The sequence below is a fragment of the Neodiprion virginianus genome, chromosome 2 (genome assembly GCF_021901495.1).
Source record: "Neodiprion virginianus isolate iyNeoVirg1 chromosome 2, iyNeoVirg1.1, whole genome shotgun sequence".
NCBI classification, from domain to species: Eukaryota; Metazoa; Arthropoda; class Insecta; order Hymenoptera; family Diprionidae; genus Neodiprion; species Neodiprion virginianus.
Genome location: NC_060878.1, coordinates 39,052,805 through 39,066,720, shown reverse-complemented (window position 1 = coordinate 39,066,720; position 13,916 = coordinate 39,052,805). Strand labels below are relative to the sequence as shown.

Genomic DNA, 13,916 nt, shown 5'->3' with positions numbered 1-13,916 from the left:
CAAAGAGGCAGCCAATTGCCTGGTATGACTATTCAAGGAAAACAGTCGCACGGCAAAGCTTTGACTCCCCAGGGCTTCGCCACCTTCTTTCACCCCAACTCGACACACGACTTACAGAAATTAAGGAAACTTGTAGGCTTTCGCAAAACATGGCGCCTAATTGCCTCGGATTTTCTGCCACGTTCACGCGTCGAAGTCACACGTTTTATGACGATTAGCAGTTTTATGAACTTCTTTTCGGTAGCTTGCGAAAGATTTAATTGGGGTTGGCTGTGACAGCGGTAAAAATCAAAGAACGCAGGATCTCAGTGTCAGCATGAATCAGAGAAAGGTGACTACAGTCGATTGCCTCTCCGGAAATAAAGAACCCTGTTATACTTGAAGAATTGCAATTGTTGTAAATTACGCAATATTGAAAGTTTATAAAATAAATCTTCCTGCTGGAAGACAAAATTGGTACGTACTGAAAGAATTCATTCACACGTATACTCGTGAAATGAAAATCTCACGTCGAATTCTATTAACGTCAATTTTCATGTATTCCGACCAACTTTTTCACGCACTAATTCTACCGCTGCAGTTAATGACTACGGCTAATTACAGCACTGAGACCGTTACCTTAGATTGCCTCAATAGACGGCTATGACATCCATTGCATGAAGTTTCGTCGCAGCATTCATTAAACTTGCGCGGACATCTGTCACTGGGAATGCACCAGCATGAGAATTTGAGTCAGAACTTGCTCGTCTGCGATACTGAGGAAAGAGATGGCGAATGCACAGAAATCCAGTAGAGATGCTTTATACACACCAAAAGCTATCGACGTCGAAGCAATTAGGAGAATATGTGACTCGGCGAATTTTCGCTTTGAGATTTTGCCAGAGGCAATACGATTCCCATAAAAGGCGCGCCTGTGTAGCAGCATGCCGGAAATACGTAGCGCGTATTACACCGTGCGAATTATTTGACGACAAAGAGGCGGCGAAAATTGAATTTTCGAAGCCTACCAAAATTACGGTAAAATTACCCTCGAAAGAAGGGCCCTTGGAAAAAGCTATGGCTTGACTCGGAGCTTTTCACGCTTATATTAAAGGGTCGCCTGAAATTATCTGTATTATCACAAGATGTCGAGTATCTGGTAACAATCAATTGGAAACAACAATACAGGCGAGAGACCGCATCGTTAGGGACGTCGATTTAGCCTCCACCCGATTAGGTACAAAGATCGAATTTAACGTTTCGCAATCGGCAGTTCGAAGGAATCAAATTATTATAGAAGTTGGCTATAAAGCTCTTGGCAGTGTAACGAAAGTCAGATAACAATTATCCCGAACGATTACGACTCTAGAAGTGTATTGAATAGTTAAACGGAAGCAAAACTGGAGCTTTCCAACTTCAAAACAACAACATTTCCTCAACTTTAATCACAGATTTTTTGACTCAAGCGAAGTCGAGCAAGCTTGACATTAAATGCAATTTCGCTCGTGACTTCCATTCCATCGCATGAACTCAATAACCGCAGAGCCATTAAGATCCACGTAGACAGACGTACATTTTTCATCATCGTTTCTCGGCGCTCGCGTGATCTCAATAACTCCGTATTGATCCCGCGGGGTAGAAATGAGCCAAAAACAGTAGCAGCCATGTCTGGACCCTGGCGTTGCTGCAGTTGAGGGTGAAGAGAGAGAGAACGGAATCGACAACGTCGATTACAACCTCGGCAATCTTGCGTATCTTGATCTTCCGCGCTCATATTTCACCCCCTTATCCAAAACAACCCCGCGCAAATCTAATTTGGCTCACTTTTTGTCGGGACGATGACGCGATTTGCGATAAAGTTGCAGCCAGTTCCTTTAACGACGACATATTTTGCAATAATTCGCGTCAAGCATGTTCACTGACGAACTTCAAGAGGATCGCGAAATTATCGCGGGACAGAGACAACGGAGGGAAATTTACGGATGATCGTTATAGACTTCTAGGGGTGCGAAGCGATGGAGATGCGGCGTAAAATCGAGGGCCAAGTTCTCTAACAACAATCCACAAGCTGTGGTCGGACGGGTATAACGTGTATCTGATATCACGATTCCGTGTCGACGTAGAGAGGCTCGTTGAGTGGCTCTAACGAACCAGGAACCACCGCGAGTATGTTGCGGGTGACCACTTCTGGCTCTGCAAGCTTCGCCCGAGGGAAAACTTGTTTTCTAGGAATATTCATGGACGTGATTTGAAAGAGGGAAATATTTTCTACCTCGCGCCGCAATCTCCTTAGCGGTAATCTTATATCCCGCAAAAATCACGCTAATTTAACCCTTTGTTTTGGCTTCTTGACTCCCTTTTTTTTCTAGTCTCATAACCGTGAGTTTGATTAAATTTTCTCCTCGTGGGGCCGAGATTTCCTTGCAATTGGTTTTACAGGTTTGCTTATCTTCTGTCTTAGATTTCTATCACTTGCGGATCAATTCTGGTACTGGAAAAATGAATTCATAGTCTTGCTTTTGGCATAACGTTGTGGATTTCACCGTAAATTAACTATCCCAAGTTTTGTGAAAGAATCTTATGATTTTATACACACTTGTTCTGGTTGTCGAAATATTTCTGGATATTTTCAATTTCAATTGACGGAAATCCTTTTCATCGCTCCAATTTCCTCATACGCAATTCCCTGCAGGCGATGACGATTTTTTATCCTGAAATTACTTTTACTCTGAAAAAAAGTATGCACATAGGATATACGGTATAGTAGATATATGTGACAGTCAATTCTAGCGTTTCCCAAATCCGTAAAATTTTTTGCAAAAAAAGCTTTGAGCCAGCTTCGACATTCATTTGCAACTTTTACAGCCAAAAGACTGTTTGTCACCGAATCGATTCGTAGCAACTACTTTCACGTAGTTATTCGTGTGTTGAAAATTATATCTTAGCTTCTTTCGTCGGACGAACGGCGAACCAACTTTATAAAAAGCATAATTTTGGCAGCCCGTTGGTCGTGCGGATAAATCTCGTTTTGTCACCGTCTCTAATTCTAAGACGTGGAGGAACGATTTTTCGCGCCGAAACCGTGCAATCTTATTAGTAAGCAGAACAAGCCAATAACATTCCTGAATAAAAATGTGATATTGAAATCCGCGGAGTTTATCGGGGTATAAATAATTGCGTCAAGGTATCCCGAAGCTTATTATGTAAAGACGGTAAACAATGCGACTAGGAACAATGATACTAATTGGAGTTAGAAGGCAAATGACAAAGTGACAAAGGGGCGTTGTTCTCCTTTCGGAAACCTGAGAAACACATCGATTTTCCACCGACGAGTCGTGCAGATAGGTCGAAAATCTCTTCCGAAACGATACTGAATATCGGTAATGAAAAAAGAAAAGAAAATACACAATAACATCGCTTCACCCCGTGAGGACTGACGCGCGGATGAATCGCGGTTGATGATCAGCAGGCGAGAATACTTGAAAGAAGAAGAAAGAACATAAATAAATAAGTAAAAGTACAATCTCCTCGCCTAATATTGACTCGAGGTAATTAAAGCGGCGCGATTTCGACGAGGAGCGAAGATTCACCCCAATCTGTTCCAAATATAAACCCATTTGAAAAACAATATATCTCTTTCGTTCCCGTGTCCCCGTGACGACTGGGGTCCTTTCTCCCCTCCCTTTCCGCCTTTCCATTCATTTCTTTTCTCGCCTGTTTCTACCTTTCCCCCTTTCATTTCCCTCTTACACATACAAAGGTGTATATGTGTATAAGCGAGGCGCTTTTCCTGCACCTCGTATTCGTTTCCCGTCCAAATGTTTGATCTCCTTTGTATGCACCCCCCTTTCTTATCGCACTTTTTCTCGCCAATATCTTATACATCTTTCGTCAGACTCGGAGCATCCTCGTCGCCCGCTCGGCATAAAAGTCAAGAGCTTTTTATGAGTTCGGCAAGCGCCGGAGGCATCTTATACATACACATCTGTACCAAGGCGTCTTCGTATGGGTGATCGGGTGTGCATATTGCTCACCCTCCGGACCGAGACTTTTCCACAGAATTGATCATGCTGTATCTACACCGCCGTATCTAAGCATCCGTAAGACACGGATAACTCGCGAGACTTTCCCCACGCGATCTCGAGTCGACTTTAGTCACGTTGAGCCGAGGGCCTCCACTCCTGGGGATTTACCGCCTCGGATCCACCTTCTCTCCACTTTCAAACTCGAACATCGTACAATCCGGCTCAGGTTGGCCTAGGTTGACTCGAGTTAGGCTGCTTTCGAGCCAAGTCGCTGTTCTTTGACCGGATATCCGTTACCTTGTTATTATTCCACGTGTGCGTGACGAACGAGAGCGTTTCAGGCAGCAATCGAATATACCCCATGAAATTCTTCTCGAGCACCAAGTTCCTTGGTTGATGTGTAATCTTTCGGAGAAACGATACAGTTTTACGAAAATTCAGGATTTTTGATAAAATTTCAATGGAAATCATTCGTCATCTTTAGACAAAATTCAACTATCGTAAATTGAATATGCACAGCTTGGCAATTTTAGTGAAAATCAATATCCTACCTAAAATCTTTACAGTTGTAATGAAAGTTTGAATTTTCCTGAGAAATTAATGGATACTTCTCTGATGAAAACCAGAAAACTACAGTTGTTGAAAATCATTTACAGTTTGCTGAACAATTGACTTGATCAGAAATGCTATATTTCAGTATTCTTTATAGGAATTTACATAGACAAATTTTCACCTACTATTCGATTTGATTAAGTTGTCTGGATTTGAAGCCAAAACTTCGGAAAAAAGAGTAGGTCCCTGTACTCTAAATCAATTCACTGGTATGAAAGTCGAAATCACACCAAATCGTGAATCAGAGGAATTGAAGTCAATCTTGAAATGACTAACAATAAAGCGTAGATTAAGTAATAAAGTGGAACGATTCAGTGACTAAAACACTTGCTGCAAGTTTTCGAGATCACTGGAGTGATACGTTAAACGGTGAGATAAATTTTAAGTATCCGGTATGTTTTTTTTACACTTTACTTGGAAAGCTTAAAAATTTCTTTGAAAACTTGCACAATGTTGTTAAAATTAAGGAAACTTTTTATAATTGAATCTATATTTAGTCATTATCTGTTTACCCAAACGGCGTTATCGGGCGATTTTTGGCACAGCCAAATATAATCATGCATTATCGTAATCGAGTGACAGTTTGACCCGTTGACGGATTTCGATGTCAACATCAATATTTTTTCGAGTATAATTACTCGTACGCTCCGCATTTCGTTCTCACTACAATTTTTTCGCGCATTTCTTACGAGGTCAAAATGACGTCGCCAGTAACGTTGATTCTTCTTGGTCAAGCCTATTTCATCGGCTCGGCACTTGGCTTCCCGCCGATAGTACCAAATTGGTACGAGGAAAATAGAGGTGAAATTCAGTTGCAACTCCAGCCAGACGTTCCACCGGTTGTACAAATTTCGAAGCGGCCGATCTTGGAATCTACCCAAAACGAACCTGAGTTTACGGCCATCAAACGGGATGATGACAAGTAAGAAACAGACAATTTTCACCGCATCACACGTAAATGTAACCGTTGGGTTATTTAAAAAAATTATACAAATGCTGCTAAACGTTGAAAAGGTCATTTATACCAAATAACGCTGATGGAGTTATACGCGAAAATTTGCGATACTTACAATAATTAATTTAATCAACCAATCTCGAGTAAAATCAAACCGAATTCCGCAACACGTTCATATTTGCAACCTAAAAAAAAAATTTTTTTTCTTCAGGCACATCTAATTAGCAAATTAGAATATTTTCACAAATTCTTTATCAATTGACCATTCCACTGGTTGTGGACAATGCTTACCGAAGTACTGTAAACTACTGATCTTTATACATTAGAATAGTGATATTAGTTTCCTTTTATTGCAAAGAAAATCTTTATTTTCAACCTTTTCATTCTTCACTGTCCACATTTTTTATTATTTTTTTTTTTTTTTCTACTTGGTGAATTATTTACTTCTACAAAACCAAGTTTTTGGTGCAATACTTCGCTTTTTTCATCGGCAATTACCGCGTCCAATTTCATCACCAAATAGTCCTTCATGGAAATCATGCGCCTGCTCACAAACCTGATACTCAAATTTTATTTTCTTGTAAATTCGATTTACAATCTGGCATGTTTTCGACAGGTCCACGTCTGGAATTGTCGCACACGGAGTTGACAGAAACGCTGTTAAGTTGAACACGGCTGGAAAAATTAGCGAAAATGAAAGTGATCATCAAGTGATTACCATTAAAAATTCGGACCGCGAGTCGAAATCATTCGCTAGGCTCGACAAACTGGGTTCTTCCGGGCGCATTGGTTAAAAAAAAAACCCAGAACGGTTATCTGCTCGGGAAAATATTTGTAAATAAATAGAATAAGTTAGAATAAGTAGAATACCAGATAATGGGCCCAAGAGTGCAACCTCCATCACCCATCTTCCCTTCTCCCATTGTTTTAATAAAACATATCTTGTTGACAGTCTTCAAAAAAATTCATCCGATATATTCTTTTACTTTAGAACCTGCCGTTAACTCTTTCAACGCCTATTAGACCAAATAATTAGACAAGTATGCAGTTATTGGTTTTACTTTGCTATAAGCAATCATATATTCGTTACCATAGAGCTTTAAGGATCGGCTCCATTCGCTTGCCGTCATAATTCATCCAATTTATTCTAATTGAGAAAAGAAAAAAGCGAGAGTAAAAAGTAGGATGAGTAACATTCGCATTCACGCCTGTGTCAGGCAGTAGTGTTGTCCATATCTCCGTACGAAATACGAGTACCTTACACATATTATGCACTCAAAGTAGCGGTTTCCGAGGACATTCGGGCGAAGCGGGTGGCGGAGGGTCGTCCCTTTGTCAGGGTAAGTGCCGAAGGCGACGGGCAGACCGGCGATCACCAATCGCCTTCGACAATATCTACGGAACTGCTTTTTGATGCAATCTTGGTAATGGATTTCTCGCAATTCATCGCGTCCACTTTCACAGAGCACTTGGGAGATAGAAATGCGGGAAAGATCATCCCCAATCACGCATCTTGGTCTACGTTTCGCTAATTCTAGTTCGAATCGAAATCGGAGCAACTCTTAGGAACTGGAACTTACATTTTGCACTCGTGGAACGCGGAAGCTGACGATTATGACATCGTTTCTTGCGTTCGCAGATCTACCGGAGACGATGAAATCATTCACCGAATATTGTTGAAACTCGGAAACAGGTCGGAATGAATACTTTCTTTATTCCTTTTTTTGTTCGACCGACGTATTTCCCGACAGGGAGGCGAATCCGGAGCACCTCGTTATTATTATGCCTTCATCGTTTACAATTGGCGAGAAATTCCCGCAGTTGTTCAGCCATTGCGTGAGTAATAACGCTCCCGGTAAAAAAGAACGCTGGCTGGAAAAGTTTTCTTCACTTCCGTGCGGCGAGAAATGTTTGGTTATAATTTGTTCGTTTTTTCGACAAACCTGAGATTTTTTTTCGACTAACCTGAGACAAAATTGAGAGCAGATGAAAGCCTCGCTGTAAGAGGTGTGCAGCAGCTGCGTATAATCTACAATACGGAGAAACAAAAGGATGAAAAACATTTTTCACACTCAAAGATTCTTCTGAGAGGGTAAAAAATTGTCTTTAGAAATCGTTACTCAAGCTCGGAATACTCGCAAGCATCCCGATCATCGTCATTACGCGGCTCTCGGTTGAGATTCGTGCGCGCCGAAGGGCGAACCGTTTGTTTTTCCATTTTCGCGTATTTTCTATGTTCTCAAACCCGCGCACGTTGCGATCTTTATAAAACGATCGCCCGCCGCGCCTTCCATCATTTTCGCAAATTTTAAAAGGAAACTTTCAAGCCCATCTGCGCGTAACGCGAACCGTTTCGAGAGACGAGCCTCTTCTGCATCCGGAAAAGGTGTGACGGATCTCACGGCCCGATTTTGACGCGAAAACCGGAGGAGAATGGTTTTGGCTAATGCGCTCGGATCGCGGAAGGGATTATCGAACGACGCGTTGTTTCCTTTCGTCGCTCGTGCAGAGTAACATTAACGAGGGGTCTTAAGTCCCGGGTTAAGGCAAATAACGATCAGTCGGTTGGGAATGCAGCTCAAAGCCCGGAGGGTGGCTGCAAGGTGGCGGAACGGCGAGGTTGCGACAGTCAAGGTTTAACGACGGCTTTCACCAAGCCCTAAAACGTCTCTTATAAATCCCCTCGCAACTCGTCAATTAGAACTTTACGACTTGCCTGAAGTTCGGGGGGAGGGGGGTGGAATTTCACCAGCTTACAGACTACAATAAGCTAGATCGTCCGAGCCGTTGAATCGCAGCCGTTGTTTCCCGCCGTGTTGTATGTGGAAAAAACTTTTCTCTCCTCACCCCGAGAAGCTCTTTTCTAAAGCCTGCCACCGATTCTAGTCCAACTTTATTTATCCAGCCAACAGAGCTGAGTGATTTCCGATGCTTTTCTAATCATTTTGCGCGATCAACGCGCCGGGCAGCCTCAAATCGCTCGCACAGATTTATAGCTCCAGAAGCTACGAGATTCTGCGGGAAGACCGCGTGCTTCGCGCTGTAAGTTAACGGCGATGACGTCACCTAGCCACGACTCGTTCAGCTATTTTGCTCCCAAATAAATGGATCCGATAAATTCCCCCTTCCTTGAATTCCCCCTGAAGAAGTGGCTCCTCGACTTGACTATGGGTTTCTTTATATATTTTTCCGATCTCGGAAATCCCGATAAATGTACGCGCGACAATTGTTGATGCTTCTTCGCAACGTGTTTTTTTTTTCTGCATTCATTCTCGAAACAAAATTGCATGATATCAAGAAAAAATATATATGTACAAAACAATTTAGAATATATGCGATATCTAAGGGCAGAGAATATCGAGGACGTAACAATATTGTCGATAAAATATCACTGATTACGAAAAATTGTCTAGCTTTCATCTCGTCGTTCGTTCTTTGTTTCAATATCACCTCGAATATAATCCGTACATCAGTGACGCTGATTAAATTCTACAAAAAATGTCTAAATTAAATTTCGATCCTTGTAAATGAATTTCCAATTGACCCGAACTACACGTCGCTCTACCTAATCGTACAATTTTTAATTCTTCGTCTCTACTTTTCGAACTGTGCTTTCGTGAAAAATGGCCTAGGCAACGGCGTTGAGCTTGCGGCTGTAGACGGCGATTTCTCATCGACGGGATAGGTATACAAAGGCGTAGATTCGAGCTTGAGCGCGAACATTGGTGCGGCTGGAGGCCGCGGAGAGAAGGGCGAAGGGGCAGAGAACTTGGTTAACTAGCGCTTTGGAATGGCGCGCGTCTCTGCAGGGCGATACGGGGGTTAACTTATACCGTAATTAGAGGTAGTTTGGCCATCCATCCTTGTTACGTTCATTTGAATCAACCCTTGGTCACAGCGCGGGCACGCCGAAGGGCCCGTCTGACACGACCCAGCCACCCAGAACCCCTCAGACCTCGTTTCCACGACGCCCGGTTCGTCGCCCAGCCCTTTCACCTTAGCTGCTGCTTTCGCCCGGTTAACCGAATCCACTTTTGTCGCGGGGTCATACATCTTTCGCCTTTTACAGGACGCCTCTCACCAAAATAGCCACGAGCTAACCGGGAATCGATGGCTTTGCGCTCCTTCTCTGAGCACCGGCTTTCGAATTTGCCGTACAATAATTCGCAACGCGAATTTCGAAGGAAAATTCCGGAGAGCAAGGTGTTGCGATGACTGGTTATGCTTGAGGGCCGTTGGAGCGTTAGCTAACGCATCTTTTGCAAATTTTTGCATCCCAGCCCTCGTGATTACGATCAGTAACGATTTGCTTGCTCTGCCTGCATTTTTTTTTTAACGCTAGCTAACGCGTTTTGTAAAGTTTGTTTGGCGTCTCGATGCATTACCTGTTAACGGCAGAAATAATAGTACACGTTATAAATAACAAGTCACATTAATAATAAGACAGATTGATAACACGTTCGGTAAAACGGGAATTCATTATTCATTGAGTACTAAATACATTATGTATTGAATTTCTTCACGAATACATACAATAAAAATTATATTTGCTAAGATATTATTATTGAGCAATTCATGCATTATTAGCACCTCCTTTGAAAGAATTTTTTTATTATTCTCAAGCAGGCGCCGTGTTGGCTTTGAGCACGCACTTCGAAGCACTTATGTTGGCTAACGCTCACCTCGAATGCCTACTACTGTAGGATAACATTTGATAACGTTTCTCCGAATGTTTTACCCCTGTTTTAGCGTTACCTAATATATAAATAGTTCCTTGTATAAAATTTAAATATCAGTTTTCTTTTTCTCGCACTGTTAGATATAGATCTAGAGGTTTTGGGAAAATTCATACTCAATTTGTTTACTATTTGACAACATCAAAAACAACATCTTACATAATTAGTTAGTTAATTAAATCTATGTGGCCAATGACTTGAGCACCAAATGTGAATGTATTTTTTTCAATCCTCATCAAAGGTGGTGAATAGATTATACTTTGGAAATCCCGACTTCCAAGGGAAAACGGCATCTTTTTGGAAAAGAACAACGCGTCTTGTGAAGCTAAATTGGAAAACCGGTGTACTTTTAACCTTACAATAATCAATTGTTTTTTCTCTAAAAAATGACCCTAATAGTCAACGCTATATGTACTGCCGATAAATTAATTATGTAAAATGTAGTTTTTGATGTTATAATCAATCAAAGCAGGAGCTTGCAGGAAACGAGCTTGGCTTTCAGACTTGGCTTTTAATAAGCCGATTCCGAAAAGATTTCAGAAATATCCTCACCGTGTTGGTTTTTCGCGATTTCTCTTTTAAACCTGCTTGTTTGCTCGCTCTTTGGGTTCTATTCTTTGCGTGGCATGCTTCTTTTTTCCTTCCTCTTTCGACTTGATTCGCGAGGCGGAAAAGCTGCTTTTGCGCTGCTACGGGATTTCCTGTTGAATTTCAATTTATTAAAATGCCAAATGCCGCCACGGGAGCCTGCGCCAAGGGTTTATATCTGTCCCCGCCACTCTTTCAACTCTCGGGCAATACTTTTCTGTTTCGCGTTCTCGGATGCGGCGTATAAAGGACCATTCTGAATTTCTGAATATAAACAGCAATATTTTGCAATTCATGGTCGAGCCATTTCGCGCGACAGCAAACCCGGCTGTATAAGTACGATGCAGACAGACTTCAACCGTTACCCTGAATTATTCATTTTATTTTTCCTACCTTAAGCCTTTTTTGCCTTCATGCTTCGCGATCCGTGCGCACCTTATGCGTAAATATTCTCAACGTGAGCTCCCAGATTCGACCGTTTTCCAAAGGACAATGTTTCAATTCGTCGTCATCGTAAGATTCAACCATGCCTTATATCAGCCACGCTTCCAACAAACGGTCGTCGACGTAAAAAACATGAAATTACAGAACAAATCCCGAAATGTTGGAAAATCGAACGTCGATATTTTATAGACCGGAGATTTTCCTTAATTTGTGATTTAATAAAGCGAGCCCCGGGAAAAAATAAATTATGACCACACTCGGAATCTTTCAAGGAGCGCGAAAGGAAAAGTTCGAGAATTATCAATTTTGCAGAAACTCGCGTGCAGGGCAAGGGAGCCGAAAGTTGGGGAAGTTTCGAGTTCCTCGGTTCGAGGTTCGGTTCAAGTGCGTTGCTTTTTTCCAGCCGCTGATTCACCCACGTTACGCCCCCCCCCCCCCCTCCCTTCCCACCCTTTCCCTATATATCTTTACATGAAATATATTTGTGCGAGTAGCGCGACCCTGACCATAAAAATGCAGACGCGTCAAATCCGCGACTGTTCATCCTTCTTCCGTCGCGCTTGTATTTACCTGCAAAAACTTCCGTTTATTAAGATTAAAAGAAATTATTTTCCCGGATTATAGAGTTTCCGTTTACGAGCGAGCTTTGTCAAGTTGGAAAACGGAACTTTCTTCCCTTTATTTTTTTTCATTTCCCCTCCTTCGGCTCTCCTTTATTATTCCCAACCCCCGTCGCGACGGCTCTCGCTACTTTCCTCCATCCCTTTTTCCACCCTTCTCTCTCTTCCTCTTCGCGCCCGGTCCATTGTTTGTAGCTCGACAAATTCACCCCCGTCACGGTGTCAACGAATCCCTTTCTCCCGGCCCTTTCTCTTTCTCCCTCTCTGTCGCTCGGTTGACGGGTAAATATTATCATTTGCTAAATCGCAGCACACGCCTTCTAATCTCACCGCCGAGGTAACTGCGAGCCGGTATTTTCGCCCCGGAATCAGTGAAGCAATTTTTTAAGCCCGTCGGGCTGTTGCCGGCTTCGAAAGCTCTAGCCACGAGTCTCATCGTCGACAAGACGCGGAGCGACATTTGGTTGGGCAAACGGTAAGAGCCCGAGCGCTATACGCTGCAGAGCTTTATTCGCTCCCGGGTTCGGCTGCAGGGTGCAAAAGCTCGATTCGTAATGAGGACAACCATCCGCTGATTTACGGCTCCGGTCTTATTCGTGTCACAGACTCGGTTATGCCCGTATTTACAATTGCCAACCGAGAGTCAACCGAGACGGCGTCCCTCAGAGTCAGTGGAATGTTTGCCGAACCGCGCTGAGGATCCCCAATTTCACGCAGGACTTGCTTTACGTACACGATTCGCGAGCAGTGAATGCATGGACGGTGACTTCGTCTCGAACCGACGTCTCAATTCGGAATCGGAATCAGCGCCTTCAAGCTTAATTGCACTATCTAGGTTCGCTGAGGGGATAAATTGGAGATTTTTTTTTTTTCTTATCGTGTAAGGATAACACGATTGAAATTTGCGCGCAAGCCATAATCGGCCATGCGCTGAGAGACGAATGATCGCGAATCCGGACGGATATGCGATCGGCATTAGCGAGAAGGCGATTCCGACTGTTTATCGAATCCCCGAAACGCAAGACCTTTTCTTTATGGCTTCTGATCCTTGTATAGTTGGTTGCCAAATGGAGCGTGGATATGATCGGGCAATAAAACTATTGGCTTTATCATTCGTCGAATATCGGCCCCGCGATACCGGGAATATAGGCCATTACGCCAGGAGACGGTTGCATAAATAAATCACGCGATATATTATCAGTCATAGATTTTGCAATTGAAGAAATTAACTCCGCGCAACGAGGCGCGTTCAGCGAATGTTCGTAAGCTGCAGGTAACGCAAACGCGATTCAGGTATTTAAATTCTCCCGAGTAATTCGCCAACGAGCCGAGGTTTATCCAACAATTTTTCAGTCAGAAAGACAGTGCACGTAGTAGAGTGATTAAATTAATCCAAGGGTAAAATTGCTGTCAACTATTTTCTCCCGTTTCACGTGCCATCAGGTAAAAACTTCGTCGTAACTATAATACAACTTATTACGTGTAAGGCGACTAATTTGGTTTTCAGACATGCTTCACCCACACGTTTACACGTGTGCACGGTTGCTATTCATCCGGCAGTTGCAGTACGTGACTCGACGTTGCAGTAATTTCGATGAAGTACTACCCTAGTTTGCAGCACCTACACTAACCGTAAAGAAGCCGGGTGCGCAACCACCTGTATTTGATGCAATCGCGTCTGCTTGCAGCTTCGCTTCGCTTCCTACTGTAATAATAAGCACCGAGCTGCATAACAAGCGTTGTACCTACGCGAGATGTAATTACGCGATTTAAAACAACGGGGGAAGAAGATTTCTCGACCTGAAACTAGATCGTCTGGTGTCAGTTATCTACTAAGAATCAGAGAAATACTCTGAGAGTATCTAACGTAGTGAAGAAAATCGATGCTGACAATTCTGCAATTCGATTGATTGAAATTAAATTCTGATATTTTTCCCAAAGACAAATCATTGTCGGA

At 42.7% G+C, this 13,916-nt stretch overlaps 2 protein-coding genes across 4 annotated transcripts in view; both read left to right on the top strand.

Moving 5' to 3' along the window:
• Positions 1-13,916, top strand: part of LOC124297361 (voltage-dependent calcium channel gamma-5 subunit) — a 77,611-nt gene that overhangs the window by 11,656 nt on the left and 52,039 nt on the right. The window lies entirely within an intron of this gene.
• Positions 5,291-6,445, top strand: LOC124297363 (uncharacterized). Its single transcript, XM_046748303.1, has 2 exons — positions 5,291-5,538; positions 6,188-6,445. Exons 1-2 carry the CDS (start codon positions 5,315-5,317, stop codon positions 6,363-6,365), a joined length of 402 nt encoding a protein of 133 aa, XP_046604259.1. The 5' UTR covers positions 5,291-5,314; the 3' UTR covers positions 6,366-6,445.